At 50.0% G+C, this 25,705-nt stretch overlaps 4 protein-coding genes across 5 annotated transcripts; 2 read left to right on the top strand and 2 right to left on the bottom strand.

Moving 5' to 3' along the window:
* Positions 1–17: 17 nt before the first annotated feature.
* On the bottom strand, positions 18–4,212 carry zfyve19 (zinc finger, FYVE domain containing 19). Of its 2 annotated transcripts, none has more exons than XM_037486811.2 (11): positions 4,007–4,212; positions 3,773–3,894; positions 3,620–3,673; positions 3,373–3,539; positions 3,110–3,252; positions 2,844–2,952; positions 2,462–2,680; positions 2,230–2,306; positions 1,976–2,077; positions 1,720–1,883; positions 18–1,475 (listed from the first exon to the last, which is right to left on the bottom strand). In XM_037486811.2, the coding sequence occupies exons 1-11, from the start codon at positions 4,058–4,060 to the stop codon at positions 1,397–1,399; spliced, it is 1,290 nt and encodes a 429-aa protein (XP_037342708.1). In that variant the 5' UTR covers positions 4,061–4,212; the 3' UTR covers positions 18–1,396. The 2 variants fall into 2 exon arrangements, with proteins under 2 accessions (XP_037342708.1, XP_037342707.1); XM_037486810.2 differs by having other exon boundaries at positions 2,844–2,955; positions 4,007–4,211.
* Positions 4,213–4,269: 57 nt separating this feature from the next.
* On the top strand, positions 4,270–7,779 carry bub1bb (BUB1 mitotic checkpoint serine/threonine kinase Bb). Its single transcript, XM_037486813.2, has 9 exons — positions 4,270–4,412; positions 4,877–5,057; positions 5,181–5,240; positions 5,334–5,478; positions 5,588–5,784; positions 5,871–6,043; positions 6,158–6,351; positions 6,437–6,537; positions 6,986–7,779. The coding sequence occupies exons 2-9, from the start codon at positions 4,915–4,917 to the stop codon at positions 7,248–7,250; spliced, it is 1,278 nt and encodes a 425-aa protein (XP_037342710.2). The 5' UTR covers positions 4,270–4,412; positions 4,877–4,914; the 3' UTR covers positions 7,251–7,779.
* Positions 7,780–10,778: 2,999 nt separating this feature from the next.
* Positions 10,779–22,551, top strand: LOC119227952 (serine/threonine-protein kinase PAK 6). Its single transcript, XM_037487163.2, has 9 exons — positions 10,779–11,223; positions 17,295–17,542; positions 18,662–19,309; positions 19,746–20,285; positions 20,821–20,954; positions 21,535–21,661; positions 21,766–21,891; positions 22,036–22,170; positions 22,372–22,551. Exons 2-9 carry the CDS (start codon positions 17,339–17,341, stop codon positions 22,537–22,539), a joined length of 2,082 nt encoding a protein of 693 aa, XP_037343060.2. The 5' UTR covers positions 10,779–11,223; positions 17,295–17,338; the 3' UTR covers positions 22,540–22,551.
* A 205-nt stretch (positions 22,552–22,756) lies between these two features.
* LOC119227953 (uncharacterized) lies at positions 22,757–25,705 on the bottom strand. The gene has a single exon (XM_062557474.1). It carries the CDS (start codon positions 25,694–25,696, stop codon positions 24,179–24,181), a length of 1,518 nt encoding a protein of 505 aa, XP_062413458.1. The 5' UTR covers positions 25,697–25,705; the 3' UTR covers positions 22,757–24,178.

Consider the following 25,705-nt stretch of genomic DNA (forward strand, 5'->3'; position numbering starts at 1 on the left):
AATAAAAAGTGACATGTACATTACACCCATTGATTAAGAGAACCAAATGAACTGTTAACACAGATACTCTTTATTGCTAACCCTTTATTTGCCTTTTAAAGAAGTATTATGTCCTACTGTCCTCGAGGCAACTACAGCCGCCAGCGTGTCGTTACCCGGGAACACAAGCCTCCATTATCCGGCGTGAATCTTTCAGCAGAGGGGATGCAGACAAAGGAGACGTTGACATGTCAAAAGTAGGAGTAAACACAGTGGAATCAGCAGCAGCAAATGTCCATTAAGTAAGCGTCCATTATCCTCATCCATTTCCTGTTTGTGGTGCGCGCACGGCTACGGCCGGACAAGCAAAACACTGAAAAAACGGCCTCCTGGGCAAACCTTAATGGGTGAAAGCCCCCCCCCCCCCCTCCAGAGGAAAGTAACTATTTCCCCCTCAGTTTGCTTGACAGTGATGCAGAGAGAGGGAACCGCTCTCCGGCCTTCTCTCCGTCCTACGCAGAGGGTCCGAGGCTGAGGCCTCCTTTATAGTCATTCGCTTTGTTCGAGCGTTGTCTCTTTAAGACCATGCCTGCCAGCCTGGGACATTTTTAGTGAGGTCACATTAAAATAAAATAAAAAATAAAAAAACGAGACGCAGCCGCTAACGCCTTTGTATCCTTAATCTTGGAATTGCACACGGTGGACCAGGAAGGCAACGATCATGTCACAGTGGCAGCCTCACGTAGATTACATGAGTGACGGCAGCGCCTGCCAGCAGAGAACAAAGCCCTCAGTAATCCTTTTATGCTCACTCCTCTGGGCTTGATCGGCCCGGAGTCGACAGTAGTCTAGGATTGTACATTACACCAGATGAGCTTGTGACGTGGCTGCTGTCTGGGTGCGCAAATTGGGTCTGAGATGAGCCTTTGTTTGCCTTCGGAAAGTAAAACAAGTGATAATAGAAAACACAAAAGCTTCTCATTTGTATGCAGAAGCGGAGCGGTTTTTGCTAAAATGCCATAACAGGAAGACATAGGAGCTTTCTTTTTTTTCATATTAAACTTATTGCATTACATTAAAGCGTATGTCTATTTTCTAGGCGTTGCTTGGCCATAAACATCACCCATTTTTAAAAAATGTTTTCAGGTCACTTAGATTACAGAAAGATTAAGACGCTGCTTTTCCTGGAGTCTATGCGGTTACATTTTTATAGCTACTTTGAGCACATTGGATTTAAAAAGTGGAGGTCCTGGATTGTTTGGATAACAATAATAATAATAATAATAATAGGTAGTGTTTACATCTTCTACGATACTGTTTTATTGACAATGATAGGTCACTGTAGCCTAATGCGCAAGTCCAACCATGTTGACTGACCACAGCATGATAGGGCAAGCGCCTAAAGCACTCCTCGCTATCAAGTCTTCCTCTTCTTCTTTGGCGCAGTGTAGTTAGTGGTGCGATGCTCCTTCCTGTCGTACTTATCGTGGCCTTCCCTGGGGAGACGATGGGAGAGTGGATTGATAATTCACCACAATAAATACTTTATATCCCTGCTGCTCAACAGCATGGCAAGAGCCTGGCAACAATCTATTTGGGTCATGGTAAGCATCCCACATGCTAGACATCTTTCTCGAGGCGTCGGGGCAAAGGTTTCTGTGCAAAGTTATCTGAGAAAAGTTTTACTAAAAAAAACTGAATTGCTAACGCATTCCGTATAATTAATGAGTGTTAAACTACCTGAAGCAGCGGTGGCAGTATAGGTCTCCATCACAGGTGTGACAGCGAATAGTTGCATCGTGGTTACAGATGCAACACCACGGGAGCTCCTCCTCATCACTGTCTGATGGCTGATGTGCAACAGCAGCTGTGGAAATCTTACTCTTGGGCGCTGGAGCCTGGGTCTTAAAAAGAGGCGTCAACGTGGGATTAAATGTCATTCTCTCTTATAACTAGAAAATGTGAGGGATTTTCATTTTTGGTTATTGCTCTGTACCTGTTTCTTTGACTGTTTCTTCATTTCTGTGTTCTTTGGTCCGCTGTGTTCTAAAGGTATGTTGTATCCACTTGCCTCATCCAATGCAGCCTCTTCAGAGAGCTGGAACCAGAATCCCAAATGAAGGGAATTTCAAAACTTGTTCTCCAATTCAATGCATTACAAATGATCAAAATGGCAAAATAACAGCCCCTCCTGGACAAAAGATCCTGATCGGTGATATGCACAGTTCAAGTTTGTAGTAAGCGGCTGACCTGTTTCAACACTCTCTTCACAGATTCTTCTTCAGTCTCCTCTTCACTGTCATGCTGCTGAAAGTCCTCCATAGTGACTACAAGACACATGACAAACACAATAAAGACATTACACCCTTCTGTCATCGCCACAACGTTTACAGCTGCTCCTCTTGACGTTCTGATCCGAAAGTAAGAATAACCAGTAAGGTTAAGAAATTGGCACATCAGGATGTTTGTGTGTGTTGCGTACCTTTGTCTGGGTCCCGCCCCTTCAGCTGCGCCATCCGCTTGGCCATGTTGAGGATCTGATCCTGGGAATGGCGTTCCTTCCTCAGCTCCTCCATGGCCTCCTCCATGACTTGAGCCGTCTCGGCTTCCAGCTGCTTGTCCCCCTGCTGGTTCTCCTCCAAATTCTCATCCGATGTCCCCCCCTCCCCCTTGTTTAGATCATTCAGGCGACCATCTACACCTACAGAGGGATCAATAGGTCTGAGTATATTTGTCGCTGAAGTCAGCTTTTGGTGTCAGAATATGGTTGTGATGTATTTAATATGACTGCAGAAAAGTATGGTATAACTGCATTATTAAATGGAAATTGGAAGGGGGAAGAAATCAATAAAAATAATAATTACTGCATTCAGGATCCAATTGCTGGTTGTCTATGGCAACTTCCTCCGACATCCGAGTAATCAGATCATTGGCTTGTTCAGTTTGAGTCCTGTTATCTGGGGGCTTATGCACCTGCTTGGATGAGCACACAAGCACACACTTGTAAGTAATCATAGGAAACTATTCAGCAACCAAGTCCCTCTGAATAGCATGAAGTGATTTCAGCTGACCTTGAGCCAAACTGCGAGGCCCAAGATTTTAATAACAAGTGTGAGGAGGTTAAACTCACAGGCGGAGGAGCTTGAGAGGGTGGAGTCTGACCCTGTAGAAGTGCCAGACGTTTCTCCATCTCCTCTACTGAAGGCACCGGCCGGACAGGAGCTTTCTGAGCAGCAAGGCGAGACTCCAGCTCCTTCTCAGAGGGGACGGACCCTGAAGCAGATTTTTTAAAAAAAAGCTTACAACGGCTTTTGGCGAGACAAAAAATATCAGGTATCTTTATGTATCAGATTCATGCAAAGTGGTAGCTGCTAAAATAACAATTTGGAATACTTGGCGCCGTATCCTCCTTCAGCTTTTGAAGTCTTTCGGCGATAGCCTGATCTTCTTTGCTCAGGCCTTTGATGGGTAGATGGCAGGCTTTATCGTTTCTACTGCCTCCTTGTGCTGAAGGCTGTGTCGACTGTCCTTGCTGTTTAGCCTCCAGCGCAGCAACCCGTCTATGGGAGCATCGTGTTAGTTTGAATATGGCCAAACTGCTGTTGACAAAGTAACATCTCAAACACGATCATGCACTAACTTCTTGTAGTTTTCAGGCGGAGACCATTTTCCTGCATTGTTTGGAGATTCCCCACTAAAAAAAAAAAAAAAAAAAAAAGACAATGAGCGCCAGCGTTTTCTATCACAAACGTATGTAACAACTGACGTCACACTGCAGGGTTTGATCATTTACCTTGTCAGGTTCCCGTGGCACGGTTTACAGACCTTCTGCTGCGTGTTGCCACAGCGAGGCACCACAGCACTGAGAGTCAGGCAGCTGGAGCAGAAGGAGCGGCCGCAGCTCTTACAGCCCAACTGTGAGGATACCGCGACACAAATAACACCGTTTACTTGGCTTGCCGTGCGCGAGGTGGATAACTGTGTAAGCGTATTGCTAGGCTATAAACATAAACCAGTAAGGTCTTACCTCCTTCTTAAATAGAGTGAACTTTGATGCACAACAATAACAACGGTTGTCCATAGCGACACGTGTGGATGGATAGTCAAGAGGAAGGCAAATTAAAGTTGGCAAATGTTGCTGTAGCTGGTAGCTATATTAAGAGAACGCACTATGTTCATAATCATGTCCTAGCTAGCTACCTATTCTCAACCTTTCTGTGTGGCTGAAATGAAAACAGGAAGAATTCCGGAAGACGTCATGTGACGTTGTTTGCGTTTTCCGGTCTCTAGCTTCGCCAATCAGCTTTGTCCAAATTGTCTCGCGGTCCTTGTTTGAAAGACAGAGTCGATTCGACAGTGTTCCCCGTTGTAACGAAATATCGCAATCTGTGACGTTTGCAACCTGGAAAGACACCAAAGAGACAACCTAATCGGTATGAAAAGCCGCTATCTTAGACATCCGTCGTTCTGATTTGTGTATGCAAGTGGCACATTTTGCAGATAGCGCGAAAAATGACACGAAGCTAAAGCTAACGTTACCTAGCTATAACGCTAACGTGATAGCTAACGTTAACATGGTAGCTAATGCTAGCGTGACAGCCCACCCCGGCTCTCACACACGTTAACGTCACAACACTACTATGAGTAATTTCGCTACGGCACTAGAGACGTCAATTGTTAGCTCTCGCAGCTGTTTACTATTTACTACTATGACCAGCTATAATGCACGTGTGTACATTTAGCAGAGGTTAAAAACTTGAGATGAGTAGGTTGCGATTTCGAGTCTTTCCCCCGTCTCCATGTGTTCCGCTAACTTGAGTGCTTCCTCGGCGTAAGTTACTTATTTTAAAATGATAGCAATCGAGAGACTGATATGTCACCGATCTGTGCCCCGCAGGCCTCCACTTGTTTTTTTGTTTTTTTTTTAATTCCACGATGGCAGAAGGGGGAGACGTGGAATGGGAGCTGAGCAAAGAGAACATCCAGCCGCTGCGGCGGGGCCGAGACGCGTCGGCCTTGCATCAGGCGCTGAGCCAGCAGCAGGACGGCCTGAGCTCCGCCGTCCACCACCAGAGACAGTATGGACAGTTTGTTCAAAAACACGCCCCCCCCCCCCCGGGTGGGATGAAAGCCTGTAACGCAACCTTTTCCAGCGGTTTTTCTCAGGATAATGATGTGTTGTTTTTTTCTTCTTTCTCCAGGGGCTTTGAGTCTGAACTGCGAATGTATGACGGGGAGGATCCGCTAGATGTTTGGGATCGGTCAGTCAAACCTGTCCACGGAATTGTGTGTTCGACGGTCGTCCACCTGAGCGTTTTTTTATTTTAATCATCTTCTGGTTCTGTCCACCATAGGTACATTAAGTGGACGGAGCAAACCTTCCCTCGGGGAGGAAAAGAAAGCAACCTCTCCACGCTGTTGGAACGGGCCGCGACCAAATTTACAGAGGAAAAGAAATATCACGAGGACCCTCGCTATGTTGAACTCTGGATCAAATTTGTACGTTTGATTTTTTTTTTTAACCTCACATTAAGTTTCATCGCTTTCACAAACCGATGCCGGAGTAGTAAAATCATTCCCCCCCCCCCCCCCCCTGTATGTCATTTAGGCAGAGCACTGCCCGGAGCCATTGGACATTTACAGGTACATGCAGGCTCAGGGGATAGGAGTGACACAGGCATCCCTCTACATCGCTTGGTCCGAAGAGTATGAGAATCAGGGCAACTGTCGCAAAGCGGACCTGGTCTACCAGGAAGGCATCAGGAGGTTTGCGGGGCCGCATGATAAGCTCCTGCAGTTTCATAAGTAAGACTTTATACCACGAACATGCGATGTAGTTAGAAAATGCATCATATCGGCACCGTCACAGTCCCCTGTGTGGTTATTCGTAGGGCTTTGCAGGCGCGCGTGTCCCGACAGGTGATGATGAACGTGGAGGACGACGACGACGACAGTGGTGACGATGAGCCTAAACTACCCGAGAGAGTGTCTCTAGCCGAACTCAAACGCAGAGGGAAGAAAAAGGCCATCGCCCCCGTCAACCGAGTCGGGCCTTCCATCAAAAGTAAACGTTTGAGTGAACTAATCAATTCAGTCGGAAAACGTTCAGCTGATGTCAGCGTTATTGTTTGAAAAGCAAACGCCTAAACTTGGATGTCTGATTTGTTTCTGTGGACAGGTATTCCTGGAGGAGTGCAGTCGCTTGGTGCCCCCGTCCCGGGCAATGCCTCAAACAGTCGTTTGATGGTCTTTGATGAGAACAAGGCCCAAAGTGCCGGCCCTTCGGGGCCTAAGTTGGAGGTTTGGGCGGCCCCTCCCCCTTCAAAGGCAAAGGAGAATGAGCAGAATCCAGAGAAATGGGCTGATGTGAAGGTACGAGACAAGCGGGTGTTTTTTTCCCGTCAGTTGGTTTAAATGTGTCACACGGTGATGTTACGTTACTGCGTCTGTACCACAGATCCCCCAGAAATCCAAATTTGGACACACTGTCATGGCCCCCCCGCCTCCCAAACCCACGTTCCAACCATTTGTTGAGGAGTCAGACGAGCTTCCAACAATGTGAGTGACAAGAATCTAACTTTCATCTGCAATTTGCTGTTTTTTTACTTTTACTTTGCTGCATATTTCATTTGGCTGACATGCTTATAAGAAGTGAAGCACATCCTGTTATAAAATCCTTTATTGATGATTTTCTATTCAACAAAAAACAAACTATTATCTACAAGAAGGAATCTCACGGCCCTGCTGTGAGATCTTCTCTTTCGGGATCAGGTTTACTTTTTTTTGGCAGAGGCACTGCTCTTTGTTCGCGCTTTTTTTCTCAAAGTTGTTTTCCTACTTTGTCCCAATTTTCATGACCTTATTCTTGACCGTGTCTCCAGAGGTACTTTAAGCTTAATGTTCTTTTTTTACTTACTGGGAACATGGAAAATAAGCAGTTAAAGTGAAACAAATTATTATTATTATTAGTCCAAAATGTCAATTCCTCTTCCTTTCCCCACCTCAGGACTCCTCGTAAGATCAACCCGGCAGTGAACACCGTTTTATCAGCGCGTAAAGCCTGCAGAGAGGAGACTCCTCTGAAGAGGCTCCAGGATCATCATCAGCAACAGAAGGCGGCAGAATCGGGAACGGTGCGGGAGCAGAGCATGTACTGTAAGGAGCTGCTGCTCAGCGGCGCCACGGAATTCTGCTTCGAGGAGCTGCGCGCCGAGCGCCACTTCAAGAAGATGAACCAGGAAAGAGGTCCAAAGGACAGCTCTTCAAACTGATGCATCGGAGGAAAAAAAAAAAAAAAAGACTCATTTCTACTGTACTCTTCTTTTTCCTTGGATGTCATCTGCGAGTATCGTGTGGTGAACGTGTTCATAGTACTGTATGTGCGTCTGGAGGACGAAGTCTTTGGAACCTGTTTGAACCGAAGGCGCCGTTGGTTCGTTGCGTTGGATTCATTCAGAACGTCACGGCAGAACCAAATAACAACGCCCGATATCGGCCCATTCTGACAAAAAAAAAAGAAACTCCAGACTAATATTTCAAGGCTTTGTAAGGTATTTGTAAATACTAAACCGATTTGGTAGCAGACACAATTCACCGTTACTCCATTTGTCTCTTTCTCAACTGCTTTGTTCTTAAGAACAGTGTTTTCTTTGTATATGCTGCTTTTTTTTTTTTGTTTAGTTGTTTTCGTATTTCTCGAACAGATTTTTTGAGCGCGCCCCCGGCGAGGTGATCCATCAGGGTGGGGGGGGGGTCGCCCCCCATGTATCACCACGCGTTCAATAAACTTGTTAAAAGGTCTGGCTGATGACTGGGGAAGTTTGTTTGTCTTTTGGATAGAAGGGAATAATGCACCGTGAGCTCACAGATAGTGTCCATGGGAACGGTATTTGGATTACTAATGGTGGGGGGGGGGTGGGGGGGAGAACAATTTCATAGTCAATCTGTTGCAGCCGTTTAAACAGTCAGCGCAAATCTGCATTGAAATAGTCATAATTGTTATTGCCACTTATTCTAATGCGGGGACTTGATCTAACGTCCTCACATTGGGTCCTTGTGTGTGTGTTTTTTTTAAAGTCTTTTTCTAAGCGAATCCTGCGTTCGTCGGGCTGAACGTCGATGGTCGCCCCCCGTTTACCCAGAAGCCCCGGTGGCTAAGAAGGTGGCAAGCTGTGATGATGGGACGTACTTCACACAGCGGGCCCCGTGACGAATGGCTGCGAGAGAGGGCGGTTGGCTCATTAGCAAGTGAAATCCACCCTTTGCAGTTGTGGGCAGGGGAGGCCTCGGTTATCCCCAGGAGGTCACTACCCTGACGCACCGTGGAACAGAGTGCTGCTGCTCTTACATGCTCACTGAGGGGGGGGGGGGCAAACACACTCTAATCTCATTCCGGAAATATGACACTGCCGGCCAAGATCCCCTCGACTGGTGAGTTCCCAAACTGTCTACTCTAAATGTTGGCTTGGCGCTCGGATCAGCTGTGAATTGTGTTTGACAAACGATGCGCGACCCGATGCGCTCCCGTCACAATAACACGGCGTAACCGCATCGTAACGCATCCTCCGTTGGTTCGCTATTTGCCAGGAATTACATTACATTACATTACATGTCATTGAAGCTGACGCTTTCATCCAAAGCGACTTACAATAAGTGCATTTCCACATAGAGATACAAACTCAGAAGAACAAGTAACAAGAAAGTACAATTAGAGGTAGAGAAAAGGTAGAGTCTAAAGAGGTGTGTCTTTGACGGAAGATGTAGAGGCTCTCTGCAGTCCTGATGTCATCAGAGAGAGAATTATTAAGAGCTCATCTCATGAAAGCAAGCAGCCAGCGCCTCAAATGGGAAAAAAATAAATCCATAACTCCCCCCCCCCCCCCCCCTGTCCTGCGGTGGACAGATGGTACCAGCGAGCTACCTTAATGCGCTTTAGACGTGCCCTTCGGGGGGGGGGGGGGGGGGCAGAGCTTTTGTCCGGCAATTGTTACTTTGACAGAGGAGAACACTCTGCGTCCCTGCAGCCGGAGCGCTCTGCACGCACCAGTTCACAGGAAGCGGGTCGGGCCCGAGCCCTCGGCAGTACCTTCACTTCGAAGCGAGTGGGCACTTTGCATCGGGACGAACTGCTCTTGGCTCTCGGGGGGCCATCGGGGAGGGGGAGCACAAAATCACCCGACCGTTTTTTATTGAAGAGAAAAAAGAAAAAAAAAACCTTTCAAAGCCAGACAAAAAACCCTTTTTTAGGGAGTTGTGCATGATGAAAGTAGCATCCTATACACACCAGAACCTATTGAGTCATAATCCTAACGATTTGTGTCATAATTACGCCTTACGGTACCATGAGCATTGTTTTGCCTGAGCCGTCGTCTTATTTTTTTTCTCCTCTTGGGAGGAATTTCGTGTTGTCGGTGAGAAAAAGGGGACTCCAAGCGTTGTCCCGGTAACTGATGCCTCAGGCGTTTACGTGGATTAAAAATGCATCATCTGGGAATGTCCGTGGAGGGTGACTGTGTGAACCCCGGTAACCCCGGGTGTAATCCTTACATATTCATCCTAAACAATAGAACAAATTAAAATGCAAACAATTGGGGCAGTATGACTTATACCCCACGCGGGCTTTCATTTTAATGACAATGTGGTTTCAGACTGCTCTTGTCCCTCTAAGCCCCCTTTTTTTTCTTCTTTTTTTTTTTTACATCACAAGCTGTTTTACACTTTTCATCCAAATGGGGGGGGGGGGTGTCAATGTTTTCAGGAGAAGCTTTTCCCGACAAATACATTTGGATCTAACTGAAATCTTACTTAAATGATATTAAAAGATCAAGTAAAAAAAGTTACATATATATATATATATATATATATATAGTTAAGCACAAAAATATCTTTATAATGCTGACAGGTAAGAGTGAACGAGAGGCTGTGTCTACTATACCCCCCCCCCCCCCCTCCCCCCCCCCCCCCACCCACACACAGGCAAATGTGCCTTTGTCATGCGGATTGCTTCAGTGGAGCCTCACTGAGGTGTGAGGAGGAACATCATCATCCAAGCAAGCCGAGCCCCACGTGTAAAATGAGTGCCCTAAATGTGGCTCCCCCCCCTCCCCCCCCCCACACACACACAAGCAAGTTCTGCATGACTTGACCCTGATACATTTTCCTGCCTTGTGTCTGCTTGTATAAATAATTCAGCAAATGATTCTGGTGAAAAGAAGGGAGGAAGGGGGGGGGGGCTTCAGTCAAATAATGAGGATGCTACACTGGGGTTGGTGCTGTAACTTTTGCTGTTTCTTTTATTTTGGGGGTCACAATCGACCCCCCTCCTTCCCTCCTACACAACGTACACGAACACAACAACCCCCCCCCCCCCCCCCCCCCGCCATCTGCCGTCCCTCACCCTGTCATTCAATGGACGATGCGTCCCACTCAACAGCAGCGGCGCCCTCGTGTTCTCGCGTGCAAAGAGAGAGGGAGGAGTGTGTGTGTGTGTGTGGGGGGGCAAAGGTATCCCAGGTGATGTGATGTGTAGCAGAGCTCTCTCTTTACAGTCACTGGAAACCAGCTTCAAACACACACACACACACACACACACGTGCTGCTTTCAGTTATTTTGCAGCCCAATGAGGGAGTGGGAGGAGGAAGAGAAGGAGGGAAGTGAAGAGGGGGAGAGAGAGAGAGAGCGAGAGAGAGAGACAGAGAGAGAGAGGGAGGAGGGGGGGAGTGTGTGTGTGTCTGTTTGTGTGTGTGAAAGAGAGAGAGAAATAGAGCGACGGCGAGCCAGAGACGAAGAAGGAAAAAGCAGGTGGGGGGGGGGGGGTGGAAGGAGCTGTATGGGGCCGCGGTAGTCTCCCAGCCCGGATGCTGCCTTTCCTCCTCCATGGCGTCGCGCCTCCTTCGCACGGCCGACCCGGGTCCCCAGGAGCAGCCACTCGGCCACGGAGCCCGCGATGAATCGGCCCGGACCGAGAGCCTTTGAGATGGCGGCGCGTGCTCGTGCCCGGGGGGGGGGACGCGTCGGGCTCTCCCCGGCGAGCGGCAGCCTGCAGTGAGCACTCCTCCTCCTCGTCGTTGTATGGGAGCCAGCGGGGGAGAGAGCGTGCGTGTCCATGCGTGAGTGTGCGCGTGCGAATGTGAGCGTCTAATAGTGTATGTGTGTGTATGTGTGTGCGTGTGTGCGCGCGCGCGCGCTCCCGCTTCCAATCCTTCCCGGAGGAGAGAGGCTCTCCTCTTCACTTGAACGGAAAGGTAGGGGAGATGCCTTCTTTCGTGTCATTTTTTTCCTCGTCTAACAAATGATTTATCCTCTTTCCACGGCGAAGAGAGAGGGGGTTACGGAGGAGGTGAGGGGGTGGGGAGGGGAGGGGGGGGGGGTAAAAGGACAAGAGGCTTAACGTCATTGGTAAAGAGCAGGATAGTGAATGCCGTCGATTGGCATCGGTCTGGAGAGGAGGCAGTGCAGCCAGGTGCTGATGTGGGGGGAGGGGGGGGGGGGAAGAAAATGGAAAGACGGAGAGGGTTGCTGGATGAATTCAGTCAACTTATGCTCCCCCCACTGGAAACCCTCAGTTTCTGCCTCCTTTGTCCTAAACCTCTATTTCAAGTAAAAGGATACAACAACCCCCTGCAGAGATGGATCAGACCTGACTGATACAGAATGTGTCATTGCTGTGGACTGATTTTTTTTCTTCTATTTTTTTACAATTGTGTGTGTGTGTGTGTGTGTGAGAGAGAGAGAGAGAGAGCCAGAGAGCGAGTGTTTGAAGGCTGCGTTCTCAGCTGATCTTTCCGGTCCAACCAGTGCATGCGGATCTGGCGGCTGTGTGTAAACATTCATCCAGAGGTGGATGCTGTGGGAGAGCGGACACCCGAGAGATTGATGTGACACTTTGTGTTAACGGTGTTTGCTTTGATACTTTGATGTATAGAAAACGCTGTTGCGTGAGAGCTCGTGCGCAGTTTGACTCTGAATTGGAGACATTGGGACACTGCTCCTCTTCTGGTCTCTCGATCAGTTGCAAAATCCCCAGTGAAAATCAATTCAAGGCCACGGTGCGTTAAAGGAGTGTATGGATTTTAGTTTCTTCAGCATCACCGTCGCGCTCATTCCTATCGACAGAATCGCAACATTCATGCACTTTCTTTGGAGTTGTGACTGTGGACGTACTCTATCCTCTTAAGTGATCCACTCTAAGGACTTCACATTTGATCCAAACCGTCTTCTCTGTATCTTTTTTCTTTTCTTCCAGCAGGGCAGTTCATTAGTTTGATGATGGTGTAACTGGGGCGCATGCACTTCTTAATCTACCATGTGTTTGTGTCTCAGGTTACTCATTGATATTCGAGGAGGAGGTGGCAGAGACGGTCTCTTTGGTGCACGCACAAACACAAACACACACACACACACACACACACACACACACACACACACACACACACACACACACACACACACAGGCAGGCACACACACACACAGCTGGACATCTGCTTCGCCGAGGACCACGTGCACACTCAAAAGTTTGGTTTGGCCGTCTCATGTCGGCACAGACTCTGCTGTGTGGACGCGCCATGGCGGGTGTACGTGCTGCACCGCGTGGTCATATCAGCCAGCCAGATTTTAGGGCGGAGGAACAGAGGTTTAAAAAATGCTCGGTGCTTAGAGACATGCTGAGACGTGAGCTAAAATAACATAAATCAAAGCTTTCACGAGCACACGCGCGTGTAGTAAAGCATCAATAAATTAGACCCCGAGAGAGAGAAGAGTCGGGCCCGTACCATTGGCCCAGGCCGACCGTGCGCCTCTATCGCCAAATGTTCAAAGAGAGCCAAGAAGATCTTTGATTAAGTAGAGTGTGGGTCAGTGCTGCTGGAGTGGGAGGGGGAGGGGGGGGGGTGCAAAACAAACCAGATTCCTCGCCCGTTATCCGGGTCCCGGAGGCTCGGTGCCAACGCGTTAGGGGGACAGAGTGATGTACGCGCCCCCGTCCTCCTGTCCTCCTTGTTTACTGCAGACTAAGCTGATCGAGGGGGGAGGGGGGGGGAAGACGTCGCATCTTCAAACTGTGCCACGAAAAAAAAAAAAAAAAAAAAAAAAAAAAAACCGTCACGGCGCTGACAAATGGAATCTATGTCCTCCCACTCAGCGTCTTTATTCTTTCCATTTCTGTCCTCTCCTTTTTCATTTATTTTTTTTCCAGTCAGGACGTTTTCGCCTTCCTCTCTTGAGCCCCTCATGTCTTGTTTCCTCCTGTCAACATCAACACGAGACCGACGCCTGCCCTTGAAAAACAGTGAAAAAGGGGCGTTTTGTCTGAGGATCCCGATCGTCTGCCGCTCTCTTTCAAACCCGGAGGCCCTTTTTCCTCACGGCGTCTGGTGCCCGAGAAAATGAGGGAGAAACCCCCCCCCCCCCCCCTCCTTTGGTGGTTTCCTCCCCCCAGAACGGAAGCGCACTGTGACTTCAAACCCTTCTCTGACTTGAACTATACCTCCTGCAGAGATTCCGCTTATGGCCGACACATGACGCATCGCAGCCAGTTGTGTGAGATATGACGTGTCGCTATCGATGAACTCTCCCTGTGAATATGGGTCATCTCGGCTTTAATGCCTCATTTCGCCATCGGAAATGTCAAAATACGGATGTAATTGAATTGATTGCTATCGTTCTCTGACATTTTTGGAAATTATTTTCGCCTCTGCACTTGAGCCTCGCTTTTCATAAACCGTCTCCTGGAAATAGTCCATAGCCTTCATGCCCTTGACTTGGGGATGCCCTACATACTGTGTCCTAACCCCCTTAGTGGAGCTCGTTCGTGGGGATGGATGGACCCAATGACAATGCTGACTCGCTGATGCTATTATATTATCATCGACATCACCATGTATATACAGTATATGTTGTTTATATATATATATATATATATTTGGTCATAGATCCCTACATTTCAGACAGGTTGAACATTTTGACCTGGTGAAATGTTGCGAAATGACATCAAAAGTAGTGCATTTCATCCTTCCAACTTTCAACTATCCCCCGAAAGACTTTTTTCCTATAAACTACAGACGCAAACCTCTGGAGGAAATATGGCGCATCACCAAAATTTGGTGTTCACCCTCTTTGGGCCTCATGGCAATCCATGCAATGCTGAGCCATTTCAGTCTGGATTAAATCAACTTTTATTGCCCTCTCCAACCACTGGCAAGGGCTGAAAAAAAAAGCACAGCGGGCACAACTCTACAGATGTGTGACATCCTCCCAACATTCCTTGTGTTCCAAGTGCTTCGTCGTGCATGATGCATTAGACTACTAGCATGAAATATGCATGCGGGACGTGTCACTGAGTGCGGCTCGTCGCTCGTCACTCGTCGTCTCTTCCACGTCTGCAGAGGTGACTTCAAAGAGAAGGCCGACGCAACTCAAATATAAATAAACACTCTTATTGTTCTGTCCAGTCACGTCCGGCGCCTGTGGACCTTTTTTTTTTTTTATGTCCTCAGATGACGTATGTATGTGTGAGTATGGGCCTGTGTGTGTGTGTGTGTGTGTAACAAAGCATAAGGAAAAATAAAGAGATGACCGACCAAGACTCCCTCCCTCCCTCCCTCCCCCCTTGAGAGGCGGTCTCATTACACCCAAAGGGCAGAGCGGTCATCATAATGAAGCTGATAGAGAAGCAATCTCTAAGCCCCCCCCCCCCAATAACACTGCAGAGTCAAAAACACTATAAAGGACCTTGATGCAATCTTTACTACAACGAGATGGATGCAGCCCCCTGCAATTCAGCAGGATTATGCTTGTACGTGCAATGACAAACATAAAGGGAGGATTACCTGCTTTTCATCGTCTCTCATCCTGAGACACGGATTCCGTGCAAAATAAACATGCGTCTGGTGACGGGGAGGAGGGGTGGTGCGAGGCATGATGTGTCCTAAAATTAGATCAGTAAAGGATTGAACGCCACACTAATCCGTGCTAGCGTGGTCACCTGCACACTCGTTATATTTCTGCACGCATGCCAAGAAAAGAAAAAATCCCCCCAAATACAGGCAGAAATCAGGGCAGATAGAAAAAAAAAAAAAAAAAAAAAAAAGCTCGGAGGACTAACATCGAGCAAATCCAATACCTCTCTTATCTCTCGATCCCCTCCCACTCATCCACAAACACAACCTGCTCGGGGTGATTTGAGCGTGAGAGGTATGCGCCCTCTCCTCTTCTGTCATGTTGTCCGTGGGAAACGTATGGATCGGCCTGCTTCTGTGTGACATGACTCAGTTGGGGGGGGGGAGTCGGAGATTCATTTGAGCCTGGAAAGAGGGGAGGGTTTGGCTGTGGCTGAGCGGTGGTTCTGCAGAGAACATTTGTTTTGTTTGATTTTTTTTATTTCCTTTTTTTCTTTTACCGGTTTGTGGATTTCTCAGGTCGTGCATTTGCATCAATGTCATTCTTGGCAAAACTCTGGAGTGACCGCGTCCTCTTGCCTTTTCATATCTCTGACACCAACTGAGTTTTGCCTCGGCTCTTTGATAGATCCGAGACAAGTCACTGAGGCATAGGGTCAAGTCCCTGCCGTTCAGAGATGTGACCAGAAAGCAGGAGAACGCGCTGTGCAAGTTCACCTCTGTGCACGCACACTGTGAGATGGGCTTAACAATCAATAGAATATTGTTATAAAGACAGTCATAAGCTTGGCACAGTCACAGGGTTCAATATAAGGTCATCTGCATGTGATTAAAGTGTGCGAATCAATAATAGCATCAACTTTTTAATTCATTTTGACCAGGCGTGAATCGACCCGTGTGTCATATATATATATATATATATATATATATATATATATATATATACATGAGATTGTTTCTGCTCGCCTCCAATATCTCACTGGTTTAGAAAAATGAGAATGAGAATATGTTCTGTTCTGTGCTGCTTTGAACCTTCTGAGGCGCGATGAAGCACCACACAGAGCAGCCTTCTCCTTTGGGCTGTCATCACCCCCCCCCCCCCCCCCCCCCGTCATAGCTGGCAGTGGAGGACCGCGGCAGTTTGCGTTTGACTCATGAGTAAATATGGATTGATCTGCTCGTAAAAAGGATACATGGGTAAATGTTTGTCGAGGACATGCCAGCATCTGCGCGCCGCAGAACCATCCGAGCCGATCGGGCCTCGTGCAGCGGGGTGGGGGGGGGGGGAACAGCAGAGATCGCAATCTTCCGTTTTTTTGCAGCTTGTTTTCTCAAGCGTTCGCTGTTTGAGAAAAAGCGTCGCACAATCGGGTGCTTAAAAGCCTTTCTGTGTCGGGCAGAGTGCCTGCCCCTCTAATTTATCCAGCGTGGACTCTAATTTTGGCCCCAACTGTTATCTCACCCCCCCCCCCCCTTAAGAACCCTCACAACATAATGTCTCTGTCACATGGAGTTAAAGTCCCTCCCAGCACCACATTATGTACGTGGGGAGGCACAGTGATATACTTAATCAACACTTAGCATATTAGCCTTGTGCCAGAATGATCCTTGGAGGGTGGGGGGGGGGGGGGGGGGGGGGGGGGTGGGGGTCACCCCGCCTAATCTTACCCGACCTTCCTTTAACGATGAAGGTTTTAGGCTGATGGGCCTGACCTCCTTTCGCCCGCTGCTGATGAGGGGAGAGATTGTATAATATATCAAGGAGAACTTTGTAGATAAGTAGCATGTTGATGTTAAGCATTTGCACATTAGCATGCTGACATTTGAACAATTTACCACTGGAGCAAAATATTTTTTCCGTCTAATTGATTAATTATCAGCAAACCCAAAGTGAAGGTGGGGCTCATGTCAGCTTTTTTTTCTTATTTGGTCACAAATCGAAATGTTGGTCAAAATCTAATCTGAACAGAAGACAGTGGTAGATAAACTACATAAACTACAGGGCTCACAGTTATATTAATCACTTTCCACTAATCCACCCAATAGTTCTGGAGACATATCAGCTTTGACGTCCCTCTAAGGACACAAATGGCACGGCGGACACGGGGAGCTACATGAATCACTCTCAGTGCTAATCATGGGGCCCTTTGATGATGAGCGATTATCTCCCAGCTGTGCTGCAAACGAGACCAAATGTATTTCATTGTTTCTCCCACTAAAACCCAACGCACACAAAACCAGCACACGGGTCAGCGTGCTCATCACAATATGATGTGATTGAATATACTTTGGCCCGAGAGTCGGTCCGACAGATTTACTTTCACTTCGAAAGGTCCAGATTTGAGTTATTTGGAAATGTCTCTGTCTGTGATATTGGGTGCACTATTAACAGGTGAATTCTTTTTTTTTTTACCCACAGGGTCATCTTAAGTCGGGCAAGCTGTTGCCCCCGAGGACCTGAGGATGTTCCGCAAGAAGAAAAAGAAGAGGCCGGAAATATCGACGCCCAAGAACTTTGAGCACCGGGTCCACACCTCCTTCGACCCCAAGCGCGGCTGCTTCGTGGGCCTGCCCACGCAATGGCAGAGCCTGATCGAGAACCTGCGCAGGCCCAGGCCCATGGTGGACCCTTCCAGGATCACAGAGGTGGAGCTGAGGCCGAAGAAGGTACACCACTCGACTCTTAAACTGCTCCTCCTCCTCCTCCTCCGACTCTCCCTCCACCATCAGAATGAATACACTCTGCCGGGTGTGCAGTAATCAAGGTGTCTCAGAACCCCCCCCCCCCCCCCCCTCCCCCCTCTCCCGACTGCGCAATGTTGAATACTCAGAGGGGGGCCACGAGATCCATCACTCCGTTATAGCAGTCCATGGAGAAAACGTGCAGGTGGAGCAGAAGGAAAGCGAGCGCGTCAGTGATAACGTCTGCAAGGCCCAAGTATTTCTGTGCTTCACGATGCAATGTTTTTTTTTTTTTTTTTTTACGTGATCGCGGCTGATCAATGCGTTTTAGGAGCGTCGTCAAGGCGATGGTTGCGTTGCTTTACGTAAACTTTACTTTCACTATTCACGTGAATAGTGCAAAAAAAGAAAAGACTAAGCACTTGGATGAAAATACCGCAGGAGGCCACGTCTCAGATTATTGCTCCTAAGGTCCGGGGGAAAAGACGGGAACGGAATGTCTCACCAGGGCCGTTATCACCTGCTAGTCTCTCCTCTCAGAGAGGTGCTGCAGTAGGTGAGAGATGTCATCTGACCTCTGCCCCCCCTGTGCAGATATAATGGCACCGAACCAGGGAAACAGGAGAGGCTGTGGGCTGAACATGACTCTGCCTGATGAGTGACTGATGAGGCGGCGCTCAGTTTGCACACAGCTGCTACAATTTGACTGCTCTGGCAAAGCGCCTTAAGTCTGTCTGATACTTTCCTGTCAGGAGCAGGTTTGCCTGTGAATGCCCCAGCTGTGTATGGATAGCACCCGAAAGGTCATGGAAACGATTATCCTTCATTTCTGGAGTTTTTTGCACCGTTGGAAGCTCTGACTTTCTAGCGCATCTCCTTTGCTACATTTGCTCGGTGTACTTTTTTTTTTTTTGTGTGTGACTTAAGTCGTCTCTGAAGAACGACAAAGGTGTCAGGCGGCAGATTCTCGAGTCTAAATTTATCTTGCCTCCGAGCGACGATTATGTCACCCTCATTATTCATTTTATTCCAAATTCTTCATGCAATGTGATTGTGGCAAAATGCAATGTGATTAAAAAAGATCAAACGCCCGTGCTCTTTCAGACCATCGTGCGGGGGAGCATGATCGGCCACGGAGACTACATCGCGGCCATGGTCAACAACATGAACCGCCTGTCCGTGACCAGCTCCAACTCCCTGAGGAAGAGCAGCCCCTCGGCCAGGAAGAGGGCCCAGTCACTGGGGAGGCTGGGGGAGGTGTGCGAGGGCGACGCTTACCAGTACGAGGGCCTGACCCGGGGTGACGAGGACGACGAGGACGAGGACGGCGAGGACGACGGAGGCGGCGGCGGTCGAGACCCGTGGAGGGACAGGGCCAGGGACATCCACAGCGAGACCAACACGCCGTACCTGGGCATGAAGCGGAGCGTCACCCTGCACCCAAACGGGATCTTGCCGAAGGCCCGGTCCACCTACGAGGTCAGCGTCACCTCTCTGGAAAGGCCGGCCCCGCCCCCGGCCCCGCCCCCTCAGGAGAGGGTGATATGGACGAGAGAGTTCCAGCTCCCCAGGGGGCCGCCGCCGCCGCAGCCGCAGCCGCAGCACCAGAGGGCCGTGGCCTGCTTCTACAGCCCGGCCGCGGCCGCGCTGCAGCCCCGCTGCGGCCCGCCGGAGCTCCGGCCCAACGCGCCGATGTACGCGCCCCCGCAGAACAGCCCCCCCGGGAGGCCGTTCTCCTCCTACGACCTGAGAGTAAGGACCCTTTGCACATCTCTGTGGCCGTGAAGTGCTCTGATATACATTATTCATCGAACCCCACCATTTATGGATACTTTTGCTAACGTTTTGAACATCGTAGGCACTCGTTTTTTGCCGAGCAATCGTTTTTAAGTTGAGGTTTTAGAAAACTGAGGCGGCATATATACTTGATTAAAGCTCTGGGTTTGACTGTTTGATTTGAGTCTGAGTTAAAATGGGTTGATGGGTAAAAGTTGAGAGATGGTGTGTTTGGCGAGACACTCGGCTCCCATGGCGCCGTCTCTACATGGGTCACACCGGGGGGGGGGGGGGGGGGTGGAGGCCGACTGGGACCTTGAACTCCAGGCAGGCGGCCAGCTCCCTTTCAGCTCCCTGCCCTCAGCGCTCTTCACCCCCTTTTCTCCCCCTTTTCTCCCCTTTCCCGCTGCAGGCGGAGTCCGCCGCGAGGTACCACTCGGGCCTCCTGCCCAGCAGCAGCCCCCTCCTCCTCGCCGGCGGGATCGGACCCCAGCGAGCGGTGCGCTCCTCGGCCAGCTACACGCTGGGCCTGTCGCCCAACATGGGGCTGCGGCCCCCCGGCGGGCCCGACGCCTTCCTCAGACACTCTGGAAGCCTCAACCCCCCTTACCCGCCGCGGCAGGACAGCCCGTCGCAGCCCCGACCCTCCCCGACGGGCTCGCTGGCCACCAGCCCCCCGGCGGCGTGCTCGCCGGCCTTCAGGCCCCCGCAGCACCCCTCGCCCAGGCCGCCGCCCGACCCGCCGAAGGTGACGCACGAGCAGTTCAAGGCCGCCCTGCAGATGGTGGTGGACAAGGGCGACCCTCGGTCCTACCTGGAGAACTTTGTGAAGATCGGGGAGGGCTCGACGGGGGTGGTCTGCATCGCCACGGAGAAGCACAGCGGCCGGCAGGTGGCGGTGAAGATGATGGACCTGCGGCGGCAGCAGAGGAGAGAGCTGCTCTTCAACGAGGTGAGACGTCCGAATTGCGTAGAAAGAGGTTTTCCCAAAAAACGCAAATCTCCAACTTTCAGGAAAATAAGGACACTGCACTGAACAATATATTTTCAGAATAGAATAGAGTCAGAATTTCCATATTCAACTTTTTAAATTCTTGCTACCTGGAGCATCGATATTCTTTTTTTTTTTTTTTGGCCAAATCTGTACGACACAGATGGCGAGTTCTACTCGACCCATTTCGTCCTAAATAGCCACATTATTGGAATTGGGCCCGGGTGGACTTTTCCCTTGAAATGTCATTTTACAGACAATTTTCATGAAGATTTTTGGTGGCTCTGTGAGGAACTAACATTTTAGAAAATAACCCCTGATTATGCTGTCTGGGATATCTCGGATTAGTCACATAGATATTTAAAGATCTAGGTCCCTGATCCTGAGCAGAGAGCACAGCAGGATATTGTTTAAAATGCAGCACCAACACTGTCTCCTGCCTTTGTGGGAAGCACCCCACCTAACCGTGTCCCTTGATGCATCTTGTTGTCTGCAGGTGGTCATCATGAGGGACTATCAGCACAGGAACGTGGTGGAGATGTTTAAGTCTGCCCTGGTGGAGGAGGAGCTGTGGGTCATCATGGAGTACCTGCAGGGTGGAGCACTGACCAACATTGTGTCTGAAACCAGGTACGGGCACCAAGAGGTCCTCTTGGTTCAATCATCGGGGAATTCTGCATTGGTGCATTTCTGTGTGGTTGTGTCATCATGTCATTACTAAATTAACCACAAGGGGGTGGTGTGGTATCGACTGCTGAGGGATCAGTGTCAACATCAAAAAGACCTTTCATTCGCCCCTCATGACATAATTGAATATGTGCACGTTTAGATTTCTAAGTCGATGCCGTCACATTTCCCAGTAATGCATACATCCAAAAAAAAGAAAAAATGACAACTTACTGCATAGTTTTAGGAGGATCTTTTAAATACGATGATACTCTTCTATGGGATTATTCAGCGCTCTGTAAGTTAAATCTTACCTTGTGTTTTCAGTGTTGACATTTACTTACTTGCCCTTTGTAAATGTCTTTTTGACTCCTGGCTTTTATGTGTTTATGATGTCACACCAACCCTGTGAAAGGAATGAACATGTCTTGTTGTTTATTGTTTTTTCCTTTTGAACCCCTTCTTCGTCGTTTGCCTTCGACGCACAGTGATTCGTGCGTTTCTTTGTCGTATCTCTTGATGTGAAACGCGTCTCGCCCTGCAGGCTGAGTGAGGAGCAGATCGCCACCGTGTGCGAAGCCGTCCTGCAAGCGCTCGCCTACCTGCACTCGCAGGGAGTCATCCACAGAGACATCAAGAGCGATTCCATACTACTCACATTAGACGGAAGGGTAAGATATTTTGGTACTCTCTCTTTCTTTTCTCTCATCCCGCCTTTTCTTGACAGCGCGCTGCCTTTTCTCTCGTTCCCCACCCCCCCCCCCCCCCCTCACAGGTCAAGCTGTCAGACTTTGGCTTCTGTGCTCAGATCAGCAAGGACATCCCTAAAAGGAAGTCTTTAGTGGGAACCCCCTATTGGATGGCTCCTGAGGTCATCTCCAAATCCCCATATGGCACTGAGGTGAGGAGGCACACGCTCAAATGCAATCGTGAAGGATAACGACTGTAATCCCTCCCATGCGGCGCCGGGATGCCAACAGTGTGCAAACCGGTGTGCGGTGAGATCTTTTAACATTTAACTTCAACGTGTGACCCTGCAAACAAGGTGGATATTTGGTCGATGGGGATCATGGTGGTGGAGATGGTGGACGGAGAGCCCCCGTACTTCAGTGAAACCCCCGTGGCCGCTATGAAGAGATTGAGGGATGAGACGGCTCCCACGGTGCGGAATGTCAGCCAGGTACGGGGGAAAAAGCTGCAAAAACCGGTTCCTCTGCAGCGCTTGAACGCCAACAAGCAAATGTTAGCATGCCGACGTACCGAATGAGGACTGTGGGCCTCCGAAAGCTTCTTCTGATACGTTATCAACACATAGTTCTAATACTATGAGGGCATTTTCACTGTGAGCATGAAATACACCGCCCAACGTCCTCTGTTGCAGATTTCCCCGGTTCTAAAGGACTTCCTGGACCGCATGCTGACCCGGGGCCCCCTGGAGCGGTCCAGCGCCACTGACCTGCTGGAGCACCCCTTCCTGCTGCAGTGCGGCTCACCTCAGTGCCTGGTTCCACTGGTGGAGCAGTACCGCAAGCGCATGTCCCGCTGCTGACCCCCCCCCCCACCCCCCCGACCCCTGACCCCGAACCCCGACCCCCCCCGCGCGGGGCTCCAAGAATCCCCAACACCCACCTTCAGGTCTGACCTGAACAGGCGAGGACCAACTCCAGCACCCCTCGGCCAACGGGGGGGGGGGGGGGTCAGCTGCCGGAGAAGCAGACCCGGGCAGCGCCGCTGCTACTGGTGGGCAGGACTGCGGGGGGGGGGGGGGGGACACACACACACACACACCGCATGGTCTCAGGCATGAGAGAAGCACTTTAGGAGCGAGTTAAAGGCAGCATGCAGTTCCTCACCTCTCGACCCACGAACATTGTTTGGCTTCCTGCTGCACACAACATGGTGCATATCAACTGAGAGCCCAAATCAATGCTCCGTGTAAGTACACGAAATGAACATGTGCTACTCTAGAGATCTTTTCTAGTGTTCACAGTGGGCATTATTGCCAGCAGCGTAAAATGACGCCGCCGCTAGGTCACGGTAGGTCATTGTGACATTATCAAAGAAGAATGAAGTTACCTCTGCACACTCACACTCTCTGTTGTAGAACTAGGACAAACAGCGTTGTCGGTACACGTTACAAACACTGACCGTAGACTATTTGCATGGCCAAATAGAGGCACACCTGGCCTGATGTGAATGCTCAAATATGTACCGGACTGGGAAATGAAAGACAATTCTCCATTATTAACATGATAAATGGGTAGATTTAAGCCCAGCTGCTACTATTGGGCTATTGGAGCATCACCAGAATCATATTCCTCTTTTTCATATCTATTATTTATTTCTAAAAGGTGTCGTGGGTTGTTTGTATGCTGTGAATTGCAAATAAGGTTTCATTATTAAGTATGGACTTGAAACGTACGCAGAGAAATTAATAATGTAAATAAAAATCCTGAATATCAGGTCGTTTGCACCTCGTTGCGGATCTTCTACTGCAGTAAATATATGAGATGAATTTAAAATTTTACTTTTCTTTACTTAGAAAACGTGAGTGTGTATATTTGTATGTGCGCGTGCATGTGCGCGCGCGCGTGTGTGTGTGTGATGAGCACACGGGTGCGTGTGAAGGCGGAATCTCAGTGTTTGATGCGACCCTCTTTGTAATGTGTTGGACTTTTTAAAAAAACACACACGTGTGTGTGTGTGTGTGTGTGTGTGTGTGTGTGTGTGTGCGTGTGCGCGCACGTGCGTGTGTTGCTCCTCCAGGAAGTCGCGTGCGTAGATAAAAGCACACATGATGCTGCAGGACGTCCACCTGCTCACAAACACTTTGCACATAATCTTTGTATTCTGACACGGATACATTGTCCACGTGTTTCATGTGTTTCTATCTCTGTGCGGATCAGTCGCGAAAAAAGAGAATTATACCTTTTAATTTTGTATAAATCAATAAATGAGGCATATTGAATTGGAACTCACTTGGTCACGCGTTTTTCCCTCACTCACAGACTCCCAAGTTGTTTCGCTCTGTCGTTTATTGGGTTTTCAGAGGAATATGTTTAAGCAAAATACTTCATATAAATGCAAGCAATATCAAATACATTTAATTCCATTCAACATAAATCAAATGAATGTGTATATATTTATATATTAATTAACATAAATATTTTCAGTAGTATTTTATTTATTTATTTAAAAATCATTTCAAAGTCGCGGGGCGACTGAGACGAGCAGCTCTCGAACTCACACCTCACGCCGCTGATGCTGTCGATGCTCGGCTGGCTGTTGACCCGCCGCCGCCGCGCGTGCGAGAGGGGGAAGGTCTCCGAGCGGGAGATCCGCCCTCGCCCGCCCGCCGAGCGGTCCGTCGCCGGCCTCGCGAACTCCGGGGCGGTGAACCGGCGCCGCAGCCGGGCCCCGAGTCCCGCCAGCCCCCACCCGGCCTGCGCCCCGCCTCTGGCCAACAGCGGCTTGCTGTGTCCGCCGCTCGCCGCCGGGCTTCCCCTCTTCTGCTGCCCTCGCCTGCCCGCCGCGGCCCAGGCTCCGGCCCCTTCCCTCTGCGACGCCACGCTCTCTCCGGCCGGCCTCTTGTCGTCGGCGGCATCTGCCGCGTCGCCGCGCCGCGCCTCCGTCCGGTCCGTCAGGCATCTCTCGTCCTGCAGCGAGGCTCTCTTTAGTTTGCCGGCTGACAGCTTGATGTCGCCCTGGTAGGACTGCTTCCTGCCGCTCACCATGTCCAGGCTGAACGACTTGGCTTTTCCACAGAGGGGAAAGCTCACTGGGGTTCGCTCCCGGCTGCCGGCGTCACGGCTGCCGGCGTCCCGGCTGCCGGCGTCCCGGCGTCCCGGCTCGGCCACAGAGTTCACCGTTTTGGCTCTCGGCTCTCCGAGCTGGCAGTTTTGCAGTTGCTTGGCGGAGAACAGAACGCCGCGGCCCCCCTCGGCCTTGCTTTCGTCGTCCTGAGACGGGCTTCGGAAACGGTTCCAAAGACCGGCGCCGTCTCCGATCTTCAGCTGCCTCTGAAACACCCCGGGCAGCTGGTCCCCGTTGTTATCCAGCTGCTTGGAGAACCTCTCCAGAACTTGCCTGGGGAGCCTGTTGGGCAGCCGGCGCTCTCCTTCGCCGTTGGTGCCTGGATCGACAGGTGGGTTGTCCGCGCCCGCGCCCCTCCTGCACGCCAAGCTCAGGATCTGCACACACTGGTTGTGTCCAAAGAAGTCGGCCACCTCCACGGCGGAATGGCCGGCGTTGTTGGTCCTGTCCAGCCTCAGTCCCAGTCTTTTGAAAGACCGGACCAGGAACTCCAGAACCTGGTTGTGCCCGGAAAAGGCAGCGTACATCAGCGCGCTGTTGCCCCAGGTGTCAAAGACCTCCGGGTCGGCATTGAACGGCACCAGAATCTTCACCGCGTCCAGGTGGCCCATCTCGCAGGCGTGGCTGAGGGCCGTCCGCCCGTCCTCGTCCTGGCAGTTGACGTCGGCGCCTTTCTCCAGCAGCAGCCGGGTGAACTTGGCCCTGGCGCCGGCGTCTTGCAGGCAAACCGCGTGCATGAGCGGCGTGCGGCTGTTTTCCGTCTTCGAGTTGATGATGCGCCCGTCCAAGGCGTCCAGGATGAAGCGCGCCAGGTGAACTTTGCCCCCGCGCATGGCGTCCAGGAAGGTCTTGGTGCCGGAGCCCTGGCGCAAATCTTTCGGCCGCATCATCATGGAACAGGG

Source organism: Pungitius pungitius, chromosome 14, assembly GCF_949316345.1.
Source record: "Pungitius pungitius chromosome 14, fPunPun2.1, whole genome shotgun sequence".
NCBI lineage: Eukaryota > Metazoa > Chordata > Actinopteri > Perciformes > Gasterosteidae > Pungitius > Pungitius pungitius.

Bases quoted from the DNA above. Each gene is read 5' to 3' on its own strand.
- zfyve19 (XM_037486810.2), bottom strand. From the start codon at position 4,060: ATGGACAACCGTTGTTATTGTTGTGCATCAAAGTTCACTCTATTTAAG. The intron at 3,674-3,772 runs GTAAATGATCAA...TTTTTTTTTTAG, and splicing joins TGCCACGGGAACCTGACAAG to TGGGGAATCTCCAAACAATG. The intron at 3,540-3,619 runs GTTAGTGCATGA...ATGCTCCCATAG, and splicing joins CCGCCTGAAAACTACAAGAA to ACGGGTTGCTGCGCTGGAGG.
- bub1bb (XM_037486813.2), top strand. From the start codon at position 4,915: ATGGCAGAAGGGGGAGACGTGGAATGGGAGCTGAGCAAAGAGAACATC. The intron at 5,479-5,587 runs GTACGTTTGATT...TATGTCATTTAG, and splicing joins TTGAACTCTGGATCAAATTT to GCAGAGCACTGCCCGGAGCC. The intron at 6,538-6,985 runs GTGAGTGACAAG...TCCCCACCTCAG, and splicing joins TCAGACGAGCTTCCAACAAT to GACTCCTCGTAAGATCAACC.
- LOC119227952 (XM_037487163.2), top strand. From the start codon at position 17,339: ATGTTCCGCAAGAAGAAAAAGAAGAGGCCGGAAATATCGACGCCCAAG. The intron at 20,286-20,820 runs GTGAGACGTCCG...TGTTGTCTGCAG, and splicing joins GAGAGCTGCTCTTCAACGAG to GTGGTCATCATGAGGGACTA. The intron at 21,892-22,035 runs GTGAGGAGGCAC...CCTGCAAACAAG, and splicing joins AATCCCCATATGGCACTGAG to GTGGATATTTGGTCGATGGG.
- LOC119227953 (XM_062557474.1), bottom strand. From the start codon at position 25,696: ATGATGATGCGGCCGAAAGATTTGCGCCAGGGCTCCGGCACCAAGACC.